Source organism: Notamacropus eugenii, chromosome 1 (genome assembly GCF_028372415.1).
Source record: "Notamacropus eugenii isolate mMacEug1 chromosome 1, mMacEug1.pri_v2, whole genome shotgun sequence".
Classification (NCBI taxonomy): Eukaryota; Metazoa; Chordata; class Mammalia; order Diprotodontia; family Macropodidae; genus Notamacropus; species Notamacropus eugenii.
The window spans coordinates 721,519,453-721,543,065 of NC_092872.1; the positions used below are offsets into that span (position 1 = coordinate 721,519,453).

At 41.3% G+C, this 23,613-nt stretch overlaps 2 protein-coding genes and 1 long non-coding RNA gene across 3 annotated transcripts in view; all 3 read left to right on the forward strand.

Moving 5' to 3' along the window:
- The window catches only part of LOC140521698 (uncharacterized), a 31,172-nt gene extending 23,617 nt beyond the window's left edge, over positions 1 to 7,555 (forward strand). The window contains 1 exon segment of the mRNA XM_072637002.1: positions 1 to 7,555. Within this exon segment, the coding sequence (XP_072493103.1) occupies positions 1 to 37 (37 nt within the window). The 3' untranslated portion in view covers positions 38 to 7,555.
- Positions 7,556 to 9,126: 1,571 nt separating this feature from the next.
- LOC140522142 (uncharacterized) lies at positions 9,127 to 10,831 on the forward strand. Its single transcript, XR_011973227.1, has 3 exons — positions 9,127 to 9,515; positions 9,771 to 9,926; positions 10,505 to 10,831. It is a non-coding gene; the product is annotated as an uncharacterized lncRNA (long non-coding RNA).
- Positions 10,832 to 14,583: 3,752 nt separating this feature from the next.
- Positions 14,584 to 23,613, forward strand: part of LOC140520138 (uncharacterized) — a 36,272-nt gene continuing 27,242 nt past the window's right edge. The window contains 3 exon segments of the mRNA XM_072633862.1: positions 14,584 to 14,601; positions 21,158 to 21,284; positions 22,623 to 22,718. Of these exon segments, the coding sequence (XP_072489963.1) occupies positions 14,584 to 14,601; positions 21,158 to 21,284; positions 22,623 to 22,718 (241 nt within the window).

A 23,613-nucleotide genomic window follows, 5' to 3' on the forward strand; every position in this document is an offset into this window, starting at 1 on the left:
ACCATGTAATCAGTGTGGAAAAGCTTTCAGAGAGTGATCCAGTCTTGCTACTCATCATTTTACTATACAATTCTGATGAAAGCAAAGTTGAAGACACATAATTTCTGGGTAATCATTCATTTATGGACAGCTTCTAGTTAATACAACAGTGGTCATTTAGCTATCTCTTACAAACTAGAGGTGAATCATGGAGTCCTTTCAACATTTCTATGCCCTTAGATAAGTAGGAGTTACCTATAGGCATAAATCAATTTTAATTAGTTAAAACTTGAAAAGAATGAGAATTATAAGGAGATTTGGATTTATTCTAAAGAAGAACTGGGTTTAGGGGAGGGAGGCATGAATCTTGACCCAATTTTGAACAAAGAGACTTATTCTTATCCAGATCACCCTTACGTAGGGCAATCTAGACCAGAGGGGTCCACTGTCCCTCAGACCAGTTTGACTAAAACACAATGGGCCAGAATAAACCTAGAATAAAATCTCTTTAAATTTTGGTCAGTTCTAAATTTTCACAGTTGTACAAGTCTTCCCAAGATTTCATCTGATCATCAACTCTGCCCTTCAAAGATTGGTTGAATCACAGTAGCCAAATCTCTGAATGAGGAAATGGGGAAAAAGCTTAGTCCTAATTCAATAATTGTTTATATGGGAGAAATATTCATTCCTCTCACATCAGAGAATCTTTTAGAGAAAATATCTCATTAATGCAATCAGTATGAAAAGTTGAAGGTAATGTCCTATATTTCCTATAAGAATTCACATGAGATAGCAACCATATTCCCATAATGAATGTGCAAAGACATTCAGATGGACTATGGAGCATGTTAGACAACAGAAATTTCACCTTATGGTCGAACCCTGTCTGGCTTCAGGGAGGGTCTCTCTTCCTTTACATCAAGGATTCCTGGTGGAGAGAAGACTTATGAATGTAGTAAATGAGGACCTGCCCTTTCCTGGAAGAGGCAGGTCAGTAGACAGCACAATATTCACACTAGAAGGAAGCCTGGTAAAAGCCACAATTGTGGGAAGGTTACCACCTGAATCTGATAAATTTTTATTTGTGTGCTCCAATATGTACACTGGAGCAATCTTCCCGGAGATAAAACTTATGGATCTAATTAATAAGCTGTGGTTTCTCCTTGGAGCACAGACCTCATCAGACATTGTATATTTCATATAGTGCATGAAACCCTAAAAGGGATTACATTTATCTCAGAAACCCCAAGGTTTCTCAAGACTTCCCTAAAATATGCCATGGCCCCCTAGGGGGAAGCCTGCCACTGGCTTCTTCACTTTACTGCACTCTTCCACTGTAGTGAGACAGCTTTCCTGCTCACCCTTCAATCTGTCCTAGGCTGGTAATCTGGTTCACTCCTCTAAAACTGATTCTGAGCCATTATTGCAAGGTTGTTTTCCAGGGAATCTGGAAGAGCCAAGACAAGTCAGTGCCTCACCTTACCATCTTAGCTCCAGTAGTCCTTATGCCCATGTTTTCAAGCAATACTCCCAGGATAATTCAGATTTTCTTGAAAAGGTCTTTTGTCTTTCTCATTCAATTGTTCTATTTTGTTGCAATGCTCATTCAAGAAAACCTCATCTCTCCTTGCTAATCTCATAAATTATGAATTCATTTGGGGGAAATCTCCCCTTTTCTTTTCCCTTTCCTTCTTTCCTTAGCTATTTGTAAGGCCTCATCAAACAGACATTTTTCTTTGTTGGTCTTTTGCTTAGGAATATGTTTAATTGTTGCCTCCTGTACAATGTTAGGAACCTCTGGTAATGGCTCCTCAGCCATTCTGTCTCCCAGATTTAGTCCCCTCAATCTGTGCATCACTGTCCTTTCCTATCCATAAGCCATGCTGTTGTATCATATCTTTAGGGTCTAATGGTTTTTCCCTGTTTTCTTCCATTTGATTGTGAATTTTGCAGTTAGAACCTCAGGACTTGGGCCTCAGTCAGCTGCTGATTCACATTTTGACTCATTGCATGGAATGTTTCCCCACTCTGCCTTTTCCCTAGAACATTTTTTTTGCAGTTTTATGGTTTCATGTAACATTGGCCTCTTTGGAGTCAGTGGTTGGAAGATGGAATTGTTGCTGTGGTATTGAATGGTTTTCCTTGGATTTGAACAGTACTAAAGTGTATATTGGGAAAATCTTGCTGGAGATAAAAGTTAGGGATCTAATTAAGAAGCTTAAGTCTCTTACTCAAGACCTCATTAGATTTCCCAGTGTAAGAGACCTCATTAAATATCCAAATTTACTCACTCTGATTAAATCCCTAAAAGTACAGCTTTTCCCTTGAAATCCTGATGTTCCTCATTATTCTTCAATAATATTCCTTTGAATTAATACACTGTAATTTCTTTAGCTATTCAACAGTTGATGGATACTCATTTTGTTCTTTGGTGGAACAAAATTTTCTGGTACAAATATTGTTATAATGGACAACAGTCCATCTAGAGTGTTCAAATCATAGCTGGACAATATGTTTTTCTATGTAACTCAACAATTTGGAGAATATATTCAACTGAATTGATTTCATTTAAAGGGCAACAAGTTTTTGTTTTCAGTTTTTCTCATTAGAACAGTAAAATTTGTTTTCAATCTGAAATGTTATTTTCATTATACTTCAAAATTTTATTGTGGTTTTTGGGAAATTATTTGGTAAGTAATGCTAACTTTAAAAATCATACCTAGAGGGTGATGCAATTATGTTCTTCAGAAATTCAACTCTCTTTTGATGTGGATGCTGTGAAATGGTGAATTGAACTGTTAGAGAATGTGATTGCAATATTGAAAAACTGCTAAGTATTTAATTGGATGTATTTAATTTAAAAAAGAAAAATAATAATTTAGGTTTTGGTAAAGGTAGAAAAGATATAGATTCTCCTTCTCCAGGGAGTTCTTTGGGGATTGAACAAATGCTTTGGGTTACCAAATCTAAGCCCTGGGACAGAAGTTGCTCAAAGTACTTGAAGATGTAGAAGTCCAAGTGAAGACCTTTTTCTTTTGGATTGGTACAGCTTTTGTCCCATTTGTCTGAAGGGCCCCTCAGGGTGGAAGAGTGGTGGAGCTGCCCCCCAGTACCCTGTCCTCCAGTCTTCTCAAGACTTGGAACCACTGGAAAGTCTAGGTGCTGGAAGTGCTGTCACTTTCTCCACCTCTCTCGCCAAGTCCTGGCCAAAAACGAAGGCTGAGGGTAATGTTACCCATCATAACAAGGCTAAATTTTCTGCTGTAACCAGTTACTCTAGCCCTACCTGCCCTTTGACTCCTGGGGTCATAGGCATTGAAGGGGAAACTAAGGAATGGCTCCAGTCGTATCCCCTCCCCAGCATACTTGAGGATCTCTTGTTTAAACACTCCTTCCTTATGCCCTCCTCTAGCCCTGCCCCCTTGCTGGAAAGGGACCTGATGGTGAAATTGGGGAGCCAATTTTTGCTAGTTAATCCTCCCATCTCCTTTTTCCCCTCTGTTCCCAAGTATCAAGGCATTATCAGATTTGGCTCTGGCATTGCATACATCAACCCCATTTTCAATGTGTACTTCCCTGGAAAGTATACCTCCAAGGTAAGTGAACTTATCCATAGCTTTCAAAACTTCTCCATTTGTTGCAACCGATGGTTCCACATATGGATGGTGTGATGTTGGCTGATGGAGCACCTGTGTTTTCTTGGTGTTAATTATTAGGCCAAAATTAACACAGGAGAAGAGAATTGATCCATATTTTGTTCCATCTCAGCTTCAGAGGCTGCATTGAGTGCAGTCTTCTGCAAACAGAAAATCATGCACCAACACTCCCTCCACTTTAGTCTTGGCTTGTAACTGTTTCAAATTGAAGAACTTGCCATTAGTACAGTAGTTGACCTTGATACTGTCTTCATCCTCATTGAAACCATTTGTCAGCATGGCTGAAAACATCATGCTCAAAAGCATGGGGGAAGTACACAGACTTGTTTCACTCCACTGATGACTGGGAAGGCACAAGAGAATTGTCCAGTACCCCGAACCCGGGAAATATTGTGTACAGACCTCTCTTCTGCTCCTGGCATTTCTCCTGGAGTTGTCCAGCAGCAAGTAGCACATTGACTGTTCCTCGACCCTTTCTGTAGCCACAATGGCTGACAGGTATATCCCCATCTTCCAGGTGAAGGATCAACCCATTAAGGAGTACTCTAGCAAGAACTTTGCCTGCAATGACTAAGAGAGAGATCCCCCTGTGATTCTCGAGGGCAATCTGTTCCCTTTAACCTTTTTAGAGATGGACAATGGAGGCATTCTTGAACTCCTAACCTCCTCTTGCATGTAACCTGGAAAAAATCAGTTAGCTTTTGTATGAGCAGGGGTCCCCCTACTTTGTAAATCTCAGCTGGAATAGAATTAGTACCAGGTGCTTTGCCACATGAAAGGAGCCTAATTGAGCCCTCTAAACCTCTTCAGTTGGAAGTTCAGCTAAGGAGGGATTGACTTCAACCTGAGGTAAAGGGTCAATGACCTCAGCATTGATTGATGATGGTCTGTTGAGAACACTATGGAAGTGTTCAGCTCATCTCTCTAGGATCATGTCCTTATCACTGATGAGTGTGGCCCCATCAGCACTGAGTAGTTGTGATGCACCATAGGTTTTTGGTCCATTCAAAGCTTTCAGGGAATCATAAAAGCACTTTGGATTGTTACTATGAGCATAAAACTGAATTTCATCTTCTTACTGAGCCCGGAATCCTGCATCTCTCTAAACTTTGCTTGTACTTTCCTTTTGATGGAAATAAATGTTGCCTGTTTAGAAGTGGATGAACTATCCTGCTGGCACATCTTGTGAAATACTTGTTTTTCATTTAGCAGCTTCCGAATTTCCCCATCATTTTCATCAAACCAGTCTTGGTGTTTGCAAGTGTTCTGACCCAGATGAGCAAATGCAGTGCTGTACAGCAAATCTCTGAAAGCTGCCCATATCTTTTGTCCTCCACTGTTGCCAACTGTGTGTTGGCTCAACTTTTCCTCCAAGTCAGCAACAAACTGTGCACACTCTAAGAAGAACTCTAATTTGTTGAGATTAATTCTTCTGGTAGTCATTTTGCCTTGAGGGTGGCACTTTTGACGAATGTGAATATTTAGCTTGAAAAGGATAAGTCTATGGTCAATCAGTCTGCACCACACTGCACCACACATTTCCTTTGTCACTCTCACATCTTGTCTGTTCCTTCTCCTTATAATCACATAGGCTATTAGATGCCAATGTTTGCTGCAAGGGTGCATCCATGAAGTTTTATTGTGTTTAGGTAAATGGAAGACAGTGTTGGTGATGAGAAGGTGATATGATGCACAAGTCTTCAGCAGTAAATGGTCACTGCTATTGCTGTTTCCAACTCCATTCCTCCCTCATACTCCCTGTCAAGTCTGCCTTCTGAGCCTACTCTAGCATTAAAGTTGTTCAGAATTATAATCTTGCCCTCTTTTGGCACATTGATGATAAGGGTCTATAGATTTTCTGAAAATTTGTCTTTGATTTCATCAGAGTTTGTCATGGTGGGAGGATTGGCACTGATGATGGTGGCAGGACGTTTTCCTGTGAGTGGCAATCGCATTGTCATGAGCCTGTCCTTCAGTCCTTTTATCAGGCATACCAGCTTGCTGATTAGATTAGTTTTGATTGCAAAACCCATGGCAGCTTCACAGCACTCCCCTTCACTGTGCCCACTCCAGAAATCGCTGTATCCAGCCCCAAATTCAGTAAGCTGGCCTTCATTTGCCAACCTTGTTTCACTCAGAGCTGCTCTTTGGATGCTATACTTGTTGAGTTCTCTTGCCACAACAGCAGTTCTTCTTTCAGGTCTACTGGATTTTGTGTTGTCTATTACTGTGTACACATTCCATGTGCCAATGGTGAGTGGAATCATCTTTGCAGATGTTTTTGTACGTTTTTGTTTATCCTTTTTGTGTTTCAACTACATAGTGGGATTCCCTGCTTGCCATGGTAATAAGGCCAGGGCTGGGTAAGGAGACAATGTTTAGGCACCTTTTCTAGCCCCCTTCCTCACACCAGAGGTGAGCAGTGCTATCCTTAAAAGGCTGCTTAGACACCCAGGGGTCTGCCAGGTCCCTCTGCTGCTTCCAATGAGAAAGGACCCAGTGGCCTGGGACACCTGTTTGCAGGGTTGTGACTACAGCTCCCTGTGTATTCCCACCTCCTGATTTATCACTTGCCTGCCACCACAGAACTTTGAGGTATAATAGTCAAATAGTATGGGTGATGTCTTTTGATTCATGTATAAATTGGATTTAAGTAAGGCAGAATTGCATAAAGTCATCAGCCTCACTCTCTCTTCCAGAGTCCTCATAGTCCAGTGGCAGGACAGAGTCAAGACAGCTGGTATTGGGTCAGGTTGCAGTGGATAACCTTGGCATCTTCAGTGTCTAACCAAGCTCTAAGTGCTCCACATCACCTGCTTCATCTGCCTTCATGGCCTTTGGAACAAATTGTTCTCATCCACCCATTCCACCAGAGGAAGTCTTCACGTGCTTGGAGTAGACACCCCCCCAACTCACCAACTGGTTTGAGATCCCTTGTTTACCCTCAACCTGTTTTGGCCAGTCTGCTGAAATGGTTTACAGGAGTGTGGCTGATGCACATGCTGCAGCTTCTTGGAACCACAGGTGAGAGTTAGGTGGAACAGGTTGACACCAAAGGTGGAAAGAGTCCCAAAAAGGGCTGGGCAGCCATCACGCCAAAGGCACTGGTCCTTCCTGAACACACCCTACACCTACACTATCTAAATTACAGAGTAGGGAATTGAGGGAAAGAGTGATAGAATTTGGAACTGAAAACTTTAAAAAAACAACAAATTAAAAACAAAAAATGTAGTTGGGGGAAATATTTTTTTTTGAAAATGGAAAAAAGGAAAATAGAGGTTCTGCACCACTCAGCAGGGCACCATCCATTAACTGCAGCAAATGGAGAAATTGTGAATCTTCTTTGAATCCCATTTGAATTATCTTAGGAAGATTCTGAAGGTCACCTGGCATAGTACAGGACTCTGACTTTCTCAAGTTAGATTGCCAATCATTCACATTCTACTGCAGAGCACAACTCTGATGGACTGGTCATGTTGTTGAAATGCCAAAAGTATGTTTTTCTAAAAGACTATTTCATGGAGAACACATGCAAAGAAGGCACTCACGATGTGGTCAGAAGACATAATACAAGGGCATTCCCAGGGTCTCTAAAGAATTTTGTGATCAGTGGTGGGACATGGGAGACGGTGGCAAAGGACTACCCAGCACAGCTTATTGCCATCAAAGAACATGCTGTGCTGTGCAAGCAAAGCATAATTGCAGCATCTCAGAAGAATAGTGAGATGTGCAAATTGACAGGCATCTCCACCCCAAATATTCATGTGGACTCTGTTCCCAGCCTGTGGTAAAGCCTTCTGGCCTCTTTTAGTCTCATCGTTCATGGTCAGAAACATTATAATTTCACTCTTACATGGTGATTTCATTTTAGGCTGCTTTGAACACAAACAACTATACAAATGAATATTTTAATAATGAAATAATAAGTTATTGAGAAATGAAAGCACTCATACAGAGAAGGTGAAAGATGCCTTGGACATGACAGGTTATATCCAGGGCATCCTCCAGACCCAATGTAATGACACATAATTCCCCTTCTCTTGGCTGAAAAGTCTCATCTTCCTCAGTTCAGTCCAGGTTCTAATTAAGTATCTCTTATGAATCTTTTTCATGTTTTATCTAGATACTCCCTATCTGACCACCATTTAGCATTCTCTTCCTTTGATCCAGGCATCCTTTTCATATTCCCCATTACTTAGCATTCTCTTAAAGTCCAAGTTGCCCAGCCTGGTTTGTGGATTGCCTGCACTACCAGCCACTCCCATTAGGATCCTCCATGAGGTTGATCTCTGACCCTGGGACTACCTTGAGACACTTGGATGCTTCCCTGAGTATTTTTCTGTATTTAAGGTCCATTTTGCCTCCATGAAGGTGCTCACATTCAATCAAACTCACACTGTCTACCTGAGATTCTCTCTGGCCCGCTTGTGAATACAAGTGTTACAAATGCTTAGGCTCCTTTAAGAGTCAACCCAGTAAGGGGAATCTTTAATAAACTTTGTTTTTCTTTGGTTTAAGAAGGCTTGTGTTGAGTTCATTCAAGCAGGACCCGGTGTGTCAGTATTTTGGGGTCCCCTAATCCTCATTAGTTCCATCTTGAATTCCTTGGTGATCTAAGGTGATCAACTCCTCAATGTGTTTCTACATTGACGCAGCATAACAAACTCCTTTTAATTCTCCTTGTCCTGAGTTTTGCCTTGAATGGAGAATTTACCAGGTCCTAGGAACTTTTCTCCAAGAGTAAATAATCATACATTGTAAAGTAAAATGTGCCCAATTAAATTGAGAACAGTTTGGAAACATTATAACCACTCTCTTAGAGTTTGTCATAAATTCATAGCATTCAGATAAAAAGATGTGCATGTCCCTTTAAAAAATTTTTTTTCAAATTAAAAATATATACAATGGTTCTCCCAGATCCCCATGTGAGAAAATTTTGAGCCTAATAACAACATAAAAGATGTTACAGTGTTAATACATGGAACAAAATTGCCAGTCCAATAACATCAATTCAGCTGATTATCTTAGTGAGAATTACCTTAGAAAAAGCACCTTGTCCATTTATGCCTCTGACCCTCTAGGCTGACTGCATTCAGGGAGGAGCAAAGGGTAATTCTGACCCAGTGACACCGAATTCTTATTCTTTCAGCTCCTAAACAACAAGCCCTTAAGTGCCACATTTTAAGTCTGTTTCACCTTAAGGGTGGATCTACCCTTAGCTGGTCAAACATCCCAATCATCCTGCTGGGATCAGACTGGAAATGAGCCACATTCTAATTCAAACTAGGAGAATGTGCTAACCCCGCTGTCTGCATTTGGTGAGCAACCCCCATCCTCAAAGTCAGCCCGGTTTGGCTGGGAATCCCCAGTTTGCCGGGAAACGTGCAGCTTGCCTCTGCCTTATTCTCTCCCACCCAACTCCTAAAGTCCTGAATCTTTCCTCCAATAAGAAATCAGGTGGAGGGTGATGGGGGAGGAGGAGCCCTCAGAGCTGACCAGCCTGGTGGGGGTGGTCCTGGTGGAACAGGAGCTCTGGGGTGGAGTTTGGAGGTCTGGGTGGAGTCTAGGGCAGAAGAGGGGTCATCCCAGTAGTTAAGGCTATATCCAGTTGATAGAGGGCAGGTCTTGGGAAGGAGAGGGAAATAGGGTCCTGAGTGCCTGGATCTGGGTGTAATTGGAGGAAAGGGGGCCTCAGAGGCTGGGAGCAGCCTCTCAGAGTGTGCTGGCTGAAAACTGGAACTTGTGCTGAGATCTCTCTGCATTAAACCCTTGGACTGGAGTTCCCTCTGCCTTCTTTCCTCAGATCTCGGATCACGCTGTCTTCTCTTGGACCCGAGATCTCTGCCTTGTGGAGGCCATCTCTGTGGGTGCAGGTGCCAGGTGGGTCGGAGCCAGCCCCTCACAGACCTGCTGGCTGTTCATCCCATTGGGTCTCATCCTCCCCCTCTGAGCCTGTGATGACTCTAGCTCCATTGCTCCTGGGAGCAATCCTCCCTCCCCAGCCAGGTCCCTGGACAAGCTTCCTGCTGCTCTTTTCCAGGCTCCCGACCACTTCTTTAGAGTCTGGGGCTGCCCCCTCAACCCCCCAATTTAAGATTGTGTCACCTTTTCACAAAATTCACACCTTACCCGCAGGGACCCAGGAATCCTGCCTTGAGTGAAATAAAAGTGGAAGGCTTGAGTGAACCTGGAAACGCCCGAGTGAAGGCCTGGATCTGCCTCCCAGGAATTGGGCCCCTCAGGCCTTTTTCCATTCAGAGACAAGGCTGATTGTTTTGCCTGTAGAGGAGGGTAAGATTTTTTTTTTTTTAATCTGCCCATTTGATCTCCTCAAGAGAGAGTTTTATAGGGAAAAAGGAAAGATGGTTTGAAGATTTGGGATGCGTTTGAGGGGTGGTAAATTGGCTGCAGTGATCCTGAGGTGGAGGAGAAGGGGCCTGGATGAAGATTAATAGCCTGGGGTGATTCCAAGGTGACCCACAATGAAGGGCTGGACTGGGTGGGGGTCACCTTGACAGGAAATTGAAGGGATTATTTAGTATGTAGGTGGAGGTGTGGGGGAAAGGTCAGAAGCTGGGTTGCCCTTTCAGGTTCCTGGTCCCCTACTCAGTCAAAGGGAAATCTCTGATTCAGGAGCCATTGAGGCTCTGACTGCTCTTGTCGGATGTGGAATCCCAAGCCCCTTCTGCCTCTTGATGATCTGAATGAGAACTGGGAAGGGGAAGGGGAAAGAAGAGGAATGGGAGAGGGTGGGACCCTGAAACCTGATCCTACCTTTTGGCTTCATTCTCTCTCCCGAGGGCAGGGCGTCACCTCCTGTATATCCCCACAGTCAACCCTCCTGCCCAGGAATCCTTCTCTCTCCCCAGCTCAGTCTGCAGAAGACCAAAGCCTGGCCCAGGCTGGGAGTGTGGAGCCAGAAGGAATGGCCCTGGACAGCTGCAGACCCCCACCCCAGGTGAGTGCACTCTCTCTACAGACTTGACCCCCATGAATGCCATTTCCAGAGACAAAGAGGATTGTCTGAGGCTGGTGATCCCCTCCCCATGTTTGCTTCTTTACAGAAATAGGCAGGAAATTGAAAACAGCCCTAACAACACCATCCTGTTCTCTGTCCTTTGAATTAATCCATGGCATATTGGCATCACAATCACTAACTACCCCTCATCCCCAGTGGCTGCCCTCCTCAGCCTTCTTCTAGCATTCCTCTCTTCTGTAGGGATCTTGTCTTTGTTCCTTTATCTATTCCTGGCACCCCTCCCCCACAATTCCATAGAACTGCCCCACCCCCCCACCCCCTTTGCCTCTTTGGCCAAACTCTCCCTTCCAGACCTGGAAGACAGGATGCTGTGCTTATCCACCATGGTCTGATCTGCACAAATCGTTAATCTGTCAGTTGCACACTGTCTTGTAGCTGGGCATCATCAAGGGCACACTGAGGGGGCAGTGAGGGGTGACAGGAGTAAATGCTATGAGCAGATGCTGAGGTGCTCCTGGCCTCCTGCATACTCTGGTCCTGTGTTTCTGGAAAATATGACAGCTCAAGAAGACAGGTTAAGCTGTCTTGGGTCCCATTCCCCTCTTCGAAGACCTTTACCTTTTGTTTGGACTAGGCCAAAGAAATGAATGCCTTCTTTAGCTGTTACTTAATTAGCATTTGTTAAGGGCCTAGTACTTCCCTTGTTGGAGAGAATTTAGGAAAGGACTGAGTCTGGAGAACTATGCAAAATTCTGGGAGTTTTCTTTTCCAGTGGGGGAAAGGGAGGTCCTAAAGGAGACACTCAGTTCTTATGAAAGAGGCATAGGGCTCAAAGGCAAAGACCCAGCAGAGGGAATTACTTTCTCCCCCTAATCCAGTTTTGACCATCTTCACAACAAGCCTATAGGGCAGGTGCTCTTCTTACCTTTATTTCACAGTTCAGGAAACTGAGGCCAACAGATTTCAATGAGTCAGTGTGTGAGGCCGCATTTGAATTCAGATCCCAAGATCTTCTCCCATTCCGTAGCTCCATCCACAATGTGTTTGTGTGCCCACCTTCCCACAGCTCCGCCTATATTAACTGGTGCTGTCAGTTTTGTCAGTTTTGAGATGAATTCTCAGGGTGTGGTTTACTTTTCTTAGCGATCTGGAGCCTTTTTCATTGGCTGGGAATACTTGTCATTTGCTTCTGAAAATTTTTTGTTCAGATCCTTTAACCATTTACCTATTTGTTGTTTTCCAGTTGTTTTCGTCTTGTCTGACTCTTGGCTATACATTGGGGTTTTCTTGGCAGAGATGCTGGAGGGTTTCCCCATTTCTTTCTCCAGCACATTTTACATAGAAGGAACTGAGACAAACAGGGGGAAGTAAGTGACTTGCCCAGGGTCACCTTGCTAGACAGTGTCTGAGGCTAAATTTGAACTCAGATCCTCCTGACTCCAGGCCTGGCACTCTATCTACTGTATCACCTAGCTGCCATTGGCTTTTAGCCTTTTTTAAAACAATACTTCATTTTTCCCCAATTACAAGTAAAAACATTTTTATTCCTAAATTTTGAGGTCAGTTTTGGACCTGCCTCCTTCCTCTTACCCCTCCTGCATACGATAAGCAATCCAAAACAGGTTCTACATTTGTAATCCTATAAATCTGCTGGCATCTAAAGCATTTCCATATTAGTCATTTCATGGGGGGAAAAAATTGAACAAAAATGAAACTAAGTGAAACCTAGTATGCTTTAGGTCTAAATTCTGAATCAGTTCTTTCTTAGAAGGGGGGATGACATTTTTCATTATGAATCTTTCCAGATTGTCTTAGTTTATTATATAAGTGATAATAGCTAAGTTACCATATCTCTGTTACTTTGTAAAATGTCATCCTGCATCAAGTTATTCTACATCAGTTCATTTCAGTCTTTCTAGGTTTTTCTGAAATCATCCTGCTTGTCATGTTCTGTAACACAATAGTATTCCATTGAAATCATATACTACAACTTATAAAGGTATTTGCTAATTCCTGCGCATCTCCTCAATTTCTAATACTATGCCACCACAGAAAGAGTTAGTATAAATACCCTCATATGAGTAGGTCCTTTTCTATCTTTTTAAAAAAGTATTTTGTGGATACTGACTTCGTAACGTTATTATTGAATCAAAGGGCATCCACCTTCTATAGCATTTTGAGTGTAGTTCCACATTGCTTTCCATAATGTGTGGATCAGTTCACAAATCCTGCAACAATGCCTTAGTGTCTCACTTTTCCTATATCCCTGCAATATTTATCATTTCCCTCCTCTGTTTTATCAGTCCATTTAATAGGTGTGAGGTTGGTTTTAATTTGACAGTTGTTTTCAGTTGCCTTTTTCTAATCAGTAGTCCTCTAGAGAATTTTTATATGACTATAAATAGCTTTGATTTCTTTGTTTGAAAACTGCCTATTCATATCCTTTGACCATTTATCAGTTGGGTTGTGACTTGCATTCTTATAAATTTGAGCTCAGTACTTTATCTATATATTTGAGAAATGAGGCCTTTATCAGAGATACTTGCTGTAATTTTTTTCCCAGTTGTCAACTTCCCCTGTAATCTTGGTTGTATTGATTTTATTTCTGAAAGAAAAACACTTTCAAACTTAGTACAATCAAATTTGCCTGTTTTACATCTATTAATGCATTTTATGGTTGAGTTAATTGCATTCATATTTGCATCTATGATACCTGTGTATATCCCTCCATCCTGTTTCCCCTTCTCACTCTCTGCCTTCCCCAGTCTACCCTTCTTTTATGAGTCTCTCCCCTCCCCTCTTAACCAAGTCCCTTTCTACATCCATGTAGGATGAGTTAGATATCTGTACCCATCTAAGCATGTATGTTATTCCCTCTGAGCCAATTTTTCTAAGAGTAAGACTGAAGCCCTGCATTCCCACCTCCCCTGTGTTCCCCCTTCACTGTAATAGCTCTTCTTTGCCTCTTTTATGTGAGATAATTCACCCCCATGTACCTTTCCCTTCCTTCTTCTTGGAGTGCAGTTCTCTTTCTCACTCCTTAGTCTTGTTTTCTTGAATGCCACCCCATCACAATTAATGTATACTGTCAACGTATACTCCTTCTAATTGCCCTAATAGTCATAAAGTTCTTCAGAGTTACAGGTATCCTCTTCCAGTGTAAGAATATAAACAATTTAACCTTATGGAACCTTTTGTTTTCCCTTTCCTGTTTACCTTTGGCTGTTTCTCTTGGGTCTTGTATTTGAAGACCCAATTTTTGTTCAGCTCTGGTCATTTCTTTAGGAATGCTTGAATATTCTCTATTTATTGAATGTTCATTTTTTCTTTCCCCTGAAGGATTATATTCACTTTTCCTGAGTATGTGATTCTTGATCACCATCCTGGTTCCTTTGTTTTGCTAAATATATTGCATAGCCTCTAATTTTTTTATTTTTTAATGTAAAATTTCCTCACTTTTGTGTTAGCCTGACTGTGACTCCATGACATGTGAATTGCTTCTTTCTGGCTGATTATGCTCTTTTTTTCTTGGACTGGGAGCTCTGGAATTTGTCTATAATATTCCTAGCAGTTTTCATTTTGGATCTTTTTTAGGAGGTGATTGGTGGATTCTTTCAATTTCTGTTTTACCCTTTGGCTCTTAAGAGCCCAGGTGTATGCCAAGAAAATACCACATGGGGTCATGGAGGGTCAGACGTGACTGAAGCAACTGACAGCAACAGTGACATCAATATAGAATGTACTGTAGAGTATTGTATGAGATGTTGGTCTAGTCCTAATTTCCTTCCTGACTCCACAGTGTTTACCTTAACCAAATAAGGATTTTTACCTCAATCAGTCTATTTTCCACTTTGCCAAACATGGAGTTACTGAGTTCTAATGATTCCAAGTCTCCCTTGTTTGTTCTGTTCCATTGATTTCTCTCTCTCCCTCTCTCCCTCTCTCTCTCTCTCCCCCCCAATAGCAATGATGTTGCTGACCAATGCTGTACAGTACAGTTTGATGTCTCTTCCTCCTCCATTCTTACATTCTTGTTTTTCAGCCATGTCCAAATCTTTGTGACCCCATTTGGGGTTTTCTTGGCAATGATGCTGGAGTGGTTTTTATTTCTCCACCTCATTCTTCAGATGAAAATAGTGAAGCAAACAGAGTTAAATGCCCTTCCCAGGAGCACTGAATTTGAACTCAGATTTTCCTAACTCCAGGCCCAACATTCTATCCACTCTGCACCCAGCATTTCATGACTATAGAATTAAATATGTACATACTGTTTTTAATCCTCCATTTGAGTTTGAATCTTTTGTTGTCTTTGAACCAATTTCCATTCTTATTTTATTATAGAATAAAAGGCTTTATTGATAATTTCTGCCTTTTTACATATAATTGAGTATCTTTCAGCCCTAGTCCACAGTTACTTTTTACAAAAATTCCGTGGGTGCAAAGAAACAAATAATGTCTTCAGTGCTGATTTGATTTCTAAAGACATCTGACTGTTTTTTTCTTTTAAATCAGTGAACATCCCTTTTGTCCCTCATTGCTAAGTACGCATTTTCAGGATAAATCTCCCTGGGCTGCATACTGAGCTTCACTGCTGTCTCTCATTGTTTCATTCCCTCCTCATATCTAGTAGGTTTGGAATAGTCTTAAATATTTCAGTTTCCTTTTCATTGCATTTGAAAGTTTTTCTCCTGATGGCTTTTAGAAGTCTCTTAGCCTCAAGGACCTGACAGTCTAACAGAAGAAGACAACACACACACACAAATGATAAACAGTTTGGAGTAAGCCCCTGTTCAGGGGCTCAGAGCTGAGCCCCAGAGATGTTGAGCCAGCTGAGAAATGAAATGTCTGAAATGGGCTTTCTACTTAAATGAAGGTTGGAGTTCATAACCCCATCCTGTGCTGAGGAGAGATGAATGGGGAAGGCTTGCAAAGGACAGAGGTTTTGAAGATCTCTTATTGGGTGTTATGTAATCAAGGAGCAGTTATTGATAAATAAGAGGGCTGTCTTCCTGAAGTGAAAGCCCATGTGATGACTACTCTGCCATGAAGAAAAGTAACTCTAGAGACCCTAGTGAAAAACAAGGATTATAAACTCAATGACCAATAAGCACTTTAACTGTTCCAAAGAAAAATATTAAAGGAAGTGAAAGTTTAATTGTAGGTTAAAAAATAGACCATGAGTCAGAATGTTTTGATGAAGAAATCACTATGATTAAGTATAAAGGATAATTTTGATGGAAAGTTATTCCCAAATATCAGAATCTCTGACAACTTGAATCATATCCTTATATGGGAATGTAAGACCAACAAATCGCAAGCACATACACCAAACATTCATTGTGCATGGAGCAGACTGGAAATATAAAGGACTGTTTCCAAGTATGAAGGCATTATCAAATTTGGCTCATCTCTCCTGCATATGGTTTGGGTTTTTTGGCTTTTTTCTTCCCAAGTTTCCAGAATTCTAGAGGTATGTTTAGATCTTTTATTTCTCTTGAGGAAACTGTCAATATCTTTCTGATAAATTAGCTGAAATACAACCTCTAATTAAATTTTACTCGTTTTTTAAATCTTTTTTTAAATCTATGAACCTTCTACCATTACTCTTATTTCTGTTTAACTAAGGAACAGCATATGGCTCCATTCTCTGATGCTTGTGGTAATTTTGACCTGATAGTTACAACAAGAAAATACAAGTTTACTCAGAGGATGAGGGAATCAAGGGAATCAACAAAAAATGAAGAAGGTGGTCTGATCCTAGCAGATTTCAAACTGGTTTTAAAGCCATAATTATCAAAACAGTGTGGTACTGGCTAAGAATTAAAGTGATGGATCAATGTAATAGATTGGTATAAAGTATCTTATATTAAAGGACCCCAGTAATGTGGTATATGATTAACCCAAACCCAAGGGCCTATTTCTACAAAACTATTTTCTGCAACTCTTATTGTGTTGGTTGGGAATGGGAAATTGAATAGCTGCCCATCAGTGGGAGGATGGCTAAACAATCTCTGGTCTGTAATTGTAATGGGGTATTGTGCAATAAGAAATGACTAGGAGGATGATTTAAAAAAAAATCTTGACTTACTTGAACTGATGCAAAAAGAAGTGAATAGAAGCAGCAGAACATTATATACAGTAACAGCAGTATGGTTTAGTGAAGAACTGTGAATAACTTAACTATTCTCAGCAATGCAGTGACCCAAGAAAATGCTCAAAGGACCAATGCCAAAGCCTACTATCTACCTCCAGAGAAAGGACTGATTGTTTGCATACAGCCTGGAGCATGCTATTTGTCACCTTTTATCTTACATTCTTTTTCTTTTTTTACCCCAAGTCTTTCTGTACAAAGTAACTAATACAGAAATGTTTTACATGATTGCACATGTGTAACCTATGTCTTATTGCTTACTTGGTTGTTGTCCTTTGTAGTCAAAGAGGACCAACATGACATCACCATGATAAAGTAAAATTTCAGTGTGTCCAGCTGTGGCTGATCAGACCAATACCAGCTCAGAATGTTCTACCACAGGTTGGGCACAGATAATCCCTGTGAAGATTTGGGGTGGATATTCCAAATTGGCACATCTTGCATTTACTTTGTGCTGTCTCAATTCTGCTTTGCTCAAAGACCACAGCACCCTTTCTGATATGGGCACACTATGCTGACCCGTCCTGTACTAGTGCCTCACATGTTGCACAGTCAAATCCAGAGTTCGTGAAAGTATCCTTGCATCATCTCTTCTGGCCACCATGTGATCGCCTGCCCCATTCAAGTTCTCCACAAAATAGTCTTTTTGGCAAGCATACATTTTGCATTCAAACAATGTGGCCAGCCCATGGGAGTTGCACTCTCTGAAGCCCAATTTGAATACGTGACTGTTCAGCTAGAGGAAGGACTTCAGTGTCTGCTACCTAATCCTGCCAGGTGATCCTCAGAATCTTCCTAAAACTGTTCAAATGGAAGCAATTCAGTTTCTTTGCATGGTGCTGGTAGATTGTACATGTTCCACAAGCATATAACAATGAGGCCAGCACAATGGCTCTGTAGATCTTCAGTCTAATACCTCTTCTCTCTCAAACTTTTCTTTGGAGCCTCCCAGACACTGAACTAGCTGGCATTTTATGCATCAACTTCATTGTTAGTGTGTACATCCCTGAAAAGTACATTGCTAAGATAAGTGGACTTATCCACAGCATTCAAAACTTCTCCATTTGTTGTAACCGATGGTTCCACATATGGATGGTGTGATGGTGGCTGATGGAGCACCTGTCTTTTCTTGGTGTTAATTATGAGGCCAAAATTAGCACAGGAAGCAGAGAATTGATCCTTATGTTGTTGCATCTCAGCTTCAGAGGCTGCATTGAGTGCACAGTCTTGTGCAAAGAGAAAATCATGCACCAACACTCCCTCCACTTTGGTCTTCACTTGTAACCTTTTCAGATTGAAGAACTTGCCATCAGTACAGTAGTTGACCTTGGTGCTGTATTCATCCTCATTGAAAACATTTGTCAACATGGCTGAAAACATCATGCTAAAAACCATGGGATCAAGCACACAGCCCTGTTTCACTCCATTGTTGACTGGGAAGGCACAAGAATATTGTCCATTATCCAGAACCTGGAGAAACATGCCATCATGAGACTGATGTACAATGGTGATAAACTTCTCTGGGCAACCAAATTTTGATGTAATTTTCCATTCACGACTAACAGTATCAAAGGCCTTGATCAGATCTACAAACATTGTGTACAGACCTCTTTTCTGCTTCTGGCATTTCTCCTGGAGTTGTGGGGCAGCAAACACTATATCTACTCTTCTTTGGCCCTTTCTGAAACCTCATTGGCTCTCAGATGTATGACTATCTTCTACTTGAAGGCTCAGCCTATTAAGGAGGACCCTTTCAAGAATTTTGCCAGCAATGCCTAAGAGAGAGATCCCCCTGTGATTGTCACAGGACAATCTGTTCCCTTTACCCTTATAGAGATGGAGAATGGAGGCATCCTTGAACTCCTGGGGGATTACCTCCTCTTGCCATATAACCTGGAAAAATTCAGTCACCCTTTAGGAGCGATGATCCCCCTACCTTTCAAATCTCAGCTAGAATAGAATCAGCACCAGGTGCTTTACCACATGAAGTAAGCCTAATGGCCCTCTAAACCTCTTCTTCAGTTGGAAGTTCAGTTAAGGAGGGATTGAATTCAATCTGAGGTAAATGGTCAGCCACCTCAGCATTGATTGATGATGGTGTGTTGAAAACACTATGGAAGTGTGAAGTGCATCTCTCTAGGATCACGTCCTTATCACTAATCAATGTGGCTCCATCAGCCCTGATTAGTTGTGATACACCATAGGTTTTTGGTCCATAAATATCTTTCAGGGAATCATAAAAGCATTTTGGATTGTTACTATCAGCACAAAACTGAATTTCATCTGCCTTCTTACTGAGCCAGGAATCCTGCATCTCTCTAAGCTTTGCTTATACTTTGCTTATGATGGAATTAAATGCTACTTTCTTAGAGGTGAATGAGCTGTCCTGCTGGTACATCTTGTGGAATACTTGTTTTCAAACCAGTCTTGGTGTTGGTGAGTGTTCTGACCCAGATAAGCAAATGCAGTGCTGTACAGCAAATCTCTGAAAGCTGCCCACTCCTTTTCTGCTCCACTGTTGCCAACTGTGTATTGGCTCAACTTTCCCTCCAAGGCAGCAACAAACTGTTGACGCTCAGAGAAGAGCTCTAATTGGTTGAGATTAATTCTTCTGATATTCATTTTGCCTTGGGGGTAGTGCTTTTGAGGAATGCAAATTTTTAGCTTGGAAAGGATAAGTCTATGATTAGTCCAGCACTCTGTACCACACATTGCCTCTGTCACTCTCACATCTTGCCTATCCCTTCTCCTTACAGTCACCTAGTGTATTAGATGCCAATGTTTGCTGCAAGGCTTCCTCCATGAAGTTTTATTGCGTTTAGGTAAATGGCAGACAGTGTTGGTGATGAGAAGGTAATGTGATGCACAAGTCTTCAGCAGGAAGTGACCACTGCTGTTGTTGTTTTGATTGCGAAACCCACTCCAGTTTCAAGGTGCTCACCTTCACTGCTCCCACTCCAGAAAAAGGTGTATCCAACTCCAACTTCAGTAAGGTGGCATTATCATTTAAAAAACACATGTAGTAAGGTGAAATCATTTTTCAGAAAATGTAAACAAAGAAAATAGAGATTCTCCACTATTCAGCATGGCACAATCCATTGACTGCAGCAAATGGAGAAATTGCGAATCTTCTTTGAATTCCAACTGAATTACCTTAATAAGATTCTGAAGGTCACCTGGCATAGTACTGGACTCTGGCTGTCTCATGTTAGATTGCCTGTCATTCATATTCTACTGCAGAGAGCACAACTCTGATGGACTGGCCATGTTGTTGAAATGCCAAAAGTATGTTTTTCTAAAAGACTATTTTATGGAGATCACATGCAAAGAAGACACTCACAATGTGGTCAGAAGACATAATACAAGGGCATTCCAAAGGTCTCTGAAGAATTTTGTAATCAATGGTGAGATATGGGAGACAGTGGCAAGAACTAGCCAGCATAGCTTATCCCCATCAAAGAACATGCTGTGCTGTGCAAGAAAGGTAGAATTACAGTATTTCAAAAGAAGAGTGAGATGTGCAAATTGACAGGCATCTCCACCGCAAATATTCCTGTGGAGTATTTGTTCCCAGCCTGTGGTAAAGCCTTCTGGCCTCTTTCAGTCTAATCATCCATGGTCAGAAACATTGTACTTTCACCCTTACATATTGACATCATTTTAGTGTACTTTGAACATAAAAATCAGCAAAAATGGACAAGTATATAACTGAACATTTTAATAATGATATAATAAGGTATTGACAAATGAAAGCAGTCATAAAGAGAAGGCATAAGATATTTAGACTATGACAGGTTATACCTAGGGCAGCATCAAGACCCAATGCAATGACAGATTATTCTCCTTCACTTGGCTGAAAAGTCATCTCCCTCAGTTCAATCCAGGTTGTATTTAAGTATCTCTTATGAATCGTTTTCATGTTTTACCTAGACAAAACTTTGATTCAGGCTCCGAGGTAATTAGATATTTTTCTTATCTCTCCTCTAATCAAACATTCATTCTCCCCCTCATACCCCAGAATACACTCTACTTGCCAGCTTCTCACAAACCTGACATAATATTATTTAGAACATTGTTTTTATCAGTTCAAATATGGAAGAAATTTCACATTTCTCTTTCTTCTCCTGAGTTCTTTGAAAATCACACATAACACTGACAATTTGTCCCAGATTCCATAGTAAGATATTCCTCAGGTTTATTCCAACTGATCATATCAAATAATTTTCTCAATTTTCAATGACCTCTTAGTGACTGTGGTTTTAAGTATTGACTCTCTTACTCAACAAGGATATGACTTTTAGGTCAGTTTCCTCTTCTCCCTTGATGAGGGTTAGACTGCCTGAATTCTGGAGTCTTTTTCAGGTCTAAATCTTGTGACTCTTGATGGTTTAGGAGCTGGTGACATTCCAGGATGTGTCTGTGGACTTCACCGCAGAGGAATGGGACCTCTTAGACCACCCTCAGAAGGAGTTTTACAAGGAGGTCATGCTGGAGAATGCCCACAACCTACTCTCCTTGGGTAAGGACATTTCCCATGGCCCCTCCGCTATCAAAGGCAATATATTTATCCCTCATGCTGGCTTTGGGTCATTTATCAGTTACTAGGAAGGGAAATGGGGTGTTCTTCTGTCCTCCTTCTGCCTGGTTTTCCTCTAGAACGTGAGTAGATTGTGTGAAGATAACATACCTGTTCAGTTGTTGCTCCTGTAGCTGTCCCTTGGCAATTCTAGGTAATTTAAGGTCAAAGATTGGGTCAGTGTTGAAGCATCTCAATTGTATACCTAATCTTCTGGATTATTTAGCCCAACCTCTCCCTGGACATTAAGTTTTTGTGCCAAATCTCTGAAAAGTGCTCAGTCTGCTTTCTTTTGTACATTCTTCCTCTTTGGGATGGGCCAATTATTTAGGATATCCTCCTTTTTGAGAAGCATCAATTTATAATTCTCAGTTTCTGGTTGTGCCAAGTGTCACACATTTGTCCTTAATCTTTCTTTAAATTACCTCCACTATGCAGTACAGGTGGTGGAAAGGACAGAGGGCAATAAGCCTTTCTCTTCACCTGCTGTTCATCAGCTGTTGTGTTAAGTGTTAGCTTTACAATATTATGTTATTAGCTGGTATTATTATCCCCATCTGAAATTTGAGAAAACTGAAGCAAATAGAGGTTAAGTGACTTTTCCAGAGACACACAGTTAGCAACTTGTCTGAGGCTGGATTTAAATCCTAGCCTTCCTCATTCTCGTCCCAGGACTCTCTCCTCTGCACTACCAGCTGCCTCTAATTTCTAGATAATGGAAATTCTACAATGAGGCCATCTTCCTATAAAGAAGGTGCACTATAATCAAATTTTCTTATTCTCAGTTGGCTCCATGACCTTCTTGCCCACCTTTCCCCAAAGTTCTCAGAAATAAATGCTATTAAACCATGCTTACAGAGGTCTGAGAACCATCCTGTGCTCCTTGCTCTTATGCCCCTATCCATGGTAGGAATAAGAGACTGGTTAAGCATTTGAATTTGACTTAAGATTCATTGAGTTCCCCAAAAGGAGAATCTGACCATGAAAGGCAATGATTCCTTGAAGGAACAGTAACCAGGTTTTTATAGGTTTCATGGTTGGATGGGAGACAAAGGCAAAACTGATTCATCAAGCTCTAATTTTCTGGAGCTTAATGCTGATCTGGCACATTCTTTTTTTAGTTACTTACATTACAAGTATTAATGGAAGAATAAATCAGATAGGTGTGAGCATGATGGAGTGATTCTCAAAATGGAGCAGCTTTGTATGTACACTATTTTCCTTAAAGAGAAATCAATTATAAGTTTTTCTCCATGTTCATTCCTTATTCCACATTCTTAGGGCTTCCAGTTCCCAGAGAATATTTGGCTTTTTATTTGGAGAAAAGGGAAACACCACAGATGCTGGAACAAGAAGGCCTGAGGAGCTGCTATGCAGGTGAGTGAGGTGAAAGCAGGTATATGAGAGCTGTGACTCTGGTTCTTGGGGCAATGCAAGTGCTAGATTTGGGGGCAGGAACACCTGACCTGGGATTCTTTCTCAGAGATTTTTAGCTATGTGTCACTCACTTAGAATTAATCCTAGGATATGCTTTACCTAAATCATCAATCCATGTCCCTTCCTTGATCTCTAAGGCTCAATCTTTGGACCCTTCTTGCAGAATTGTTTGGCAAATTCATTGAATTTGACAGCCACCCTCAGTCTGATGAAGTGGGTAGTAGAAATTCCCAGGTATTCCACAGTAAGAGATTCTTTAGGAGCCTTAAAAGAAGTCTCTGCAGTCTTCACTATGGACCTGGTCAGGTCCCATCAGGGTTTGAACTAGAGAAAGTTCACTGAAATAGGAGATAAGGTGCAAAAAGGAGAGAAACAGGGCTGGGGCCAGAAGCTGCATTTGACAAATAAGATAGAGACCAGAATATAGGGACTGAGATGGAAGCTGAGGCCTGCTGTCAATCATGGTCCCTGGTAGTCAGTCAATAAGCATGGATTAAGTACCTCCAGTTTTCTAGGCATCTCACCAAGTTTTAGGAAAGGAAAAGGCGGTTCCTACTGTCAAGGAACTGCCAATCTGTCACCAAAACATGGAAATGATTGAGAAGAAAGAACAGATCAGGAACATTGCTCTTCGCTGATCTAGGGAAAGGAGAGTGTTTGGGAGTGGAAAGCTATCTAGTTTAGCGGGATACACTGGAATAAAGGGGAACTCAAGGAGTGAAATTAGTAATAGTTTAAGGAGAATAGGATTAGGGAAGATTCAAAATCAAGACAAGTATGAGAAAAAATCCAGGTACACCTCAGCCATATTGTAAAATCAGTTCCAGACCTTGTG